Source organism: Chinchilla lanigera, unplaced genomic scaffold, assembly GCF_000276665.1.
Source record: "Chinchilla lanigera isolate Chin_1 unplaced genomic scaffold, ChiLan1.0 scaffold00183, whole genome shotgun sequence".
NCBI classification, from domain to species: Eukaryota; Metazoa; Chordata; class Mammalia; order Rodentia; family Chinchillidae; genus Chinchilla; species Chinchilla lanigera.
Window position 1 is genome coordinate 281783 of NW_004955584.1, and position 1617 is coordinate 283399.

The 1617-nt window shown below is 47.4% G+C and overlaps 1 protein-coding gene across 1 annotated transcript in view; it reads left to right on the top strand.

The window, feature by feature from the left end:
* Positions 1 to 1473: 1473 nt before the first annotated feature.
* Positions 1474 to 1617, top strand: part of Znf550 (zinc finger protein 550) — a gene marked incomplete in the record, with an annotated part of 9468 nt that continues 9324 nt past the window's right edge. The window contains 1 exon segment of the mRNA XM_013509876.1: positions 1474 to 1617. Coding sequence (XP_013365330.1) covers positions 1609 to 1617 — 9 coding nt within the window.

Genomic DNA, 1617 nt, shown 5'->3' on the forward strand with positions numbered 1-1617 from the left:
ATACAGTATTTTTCAGAAGTGGATTTTGGTGAACTGATTGGATCAAGAGGAATCTAAACTTGTTAATGGATTAGTCCATTGATGTGTCATAATTGAAAGAGCTACTGGTAGGGGATGACCACTAAGGAGGTGACACCTAGTTGAAGGGAGTGGGTTTTTGGGGACATGCCCTTGGGGACTAGATCTTTTCCCCCATCTTCCTTCCTTGGTGCCATGATGTAAACAGCTTCCTCTTCCACCCACTCCACCTGCCATAATGTTCTGCCTCAATTCAGGCACAAGTAATGTAGTGCATGGATCACAGATTAAAACCTCTGAAACTATGAGTCACAATAAACCTTTCCTCCTTTAACTTGCTTTCTTGTTTGTTTTTTTTTTTTTGTCACAGTGATGTAAAACTATCATAATGAAAAACATAAAAATAGTATGTTTATGTATTATTGATGAGAAAATTGCAAAAGCCGTTTTGGGAAACATATTCTGTTAAAAATAAGAGAAAGGGCAGAATATCTCTATCTATCTACCTATATATATTTGGAATGATAAAAGCTTAAATTATATGTTATTCATCTCATCTTATCCAAATTAAATCCACTCTTTATATTCCACACCTAATCTTGAGAAGCTTCATATATTCATCCAGAAATGTATGAGAAACAATGTTTTCATACTTTTCCACCTGTTTCAAGGATGCCTCATATCTCTTCCTCAGCCTCCCTGTCATGGCCCTGTGTGAGCTTTTTCTCTCTTGACCTGACCAACAAACTCACAAAGCCAGTGTTAAAGCTCAGGCTGGTATCTGAAGAGCATGGAAAGTGTTTTAGTTTACAGGTATGAATGAGTGTACTTTTCATCCAAGTGACTATTACGATATTCTGTAATGTTGGCGGTGTCCTTGCTCGGTCTTTAAGAAGCACTGCTATAGGGCCCGAAATTACATTCACAGACACACCCGAAAGCTAAGGATTTCCTGAACTCCCAAGTCCCAGGAGAACAGGGAGGGTACGACCTGGGGAGAGGATCAGGTGAGGACCTGAGCGAAGGCATTAGGAGTGAAAATGAAGGAGAGCCTTCTGGCGCTTTGGAGTGTCTCCAGGTCAGTCAAGGGCGAGCAAGAGAGGACCTTGTGGCAGGCACCAGTCTATCACACTGATGCAATCTGGGAAGGTGCTAACAGCCTGTGTGGAAGGATGTTGAGGTGTAGAGTAACGTGAACATAGAGTTAGCTTACTTACGCCCTGAAGAGCATCTGAAACAACAGATCCTCTAGAGCCCAAGCGTGTGCCCCACGTAAGAGTATCCAGGCTCCTTCTCCTCCCTCACAGCCTCGGGACACCCTTAACAGCTGCCCGGGCCGCGGAGTACTGGTCAGCGGAGACCCGTCCCTCTCCGAGAGGTGCAGACGTAACTTCATTACCCAGAAGGCAGCGGGACGGCGTCGCTCCATGACAACGTCGTCACCGGAAGCGGCGACCGCGACTTCCGGTGTCGCTGGGGCTTCGTTTCCGGGGCTCGCGGCGCCGGGGCCCAGCCCGAGGGACGCAGCTGGAAGCTGTGACCGCGCGGCGGCCGCGTGCCCTTGCGGGCCAGGGAGGCGCTGGCCTCGGGATGGCGGCG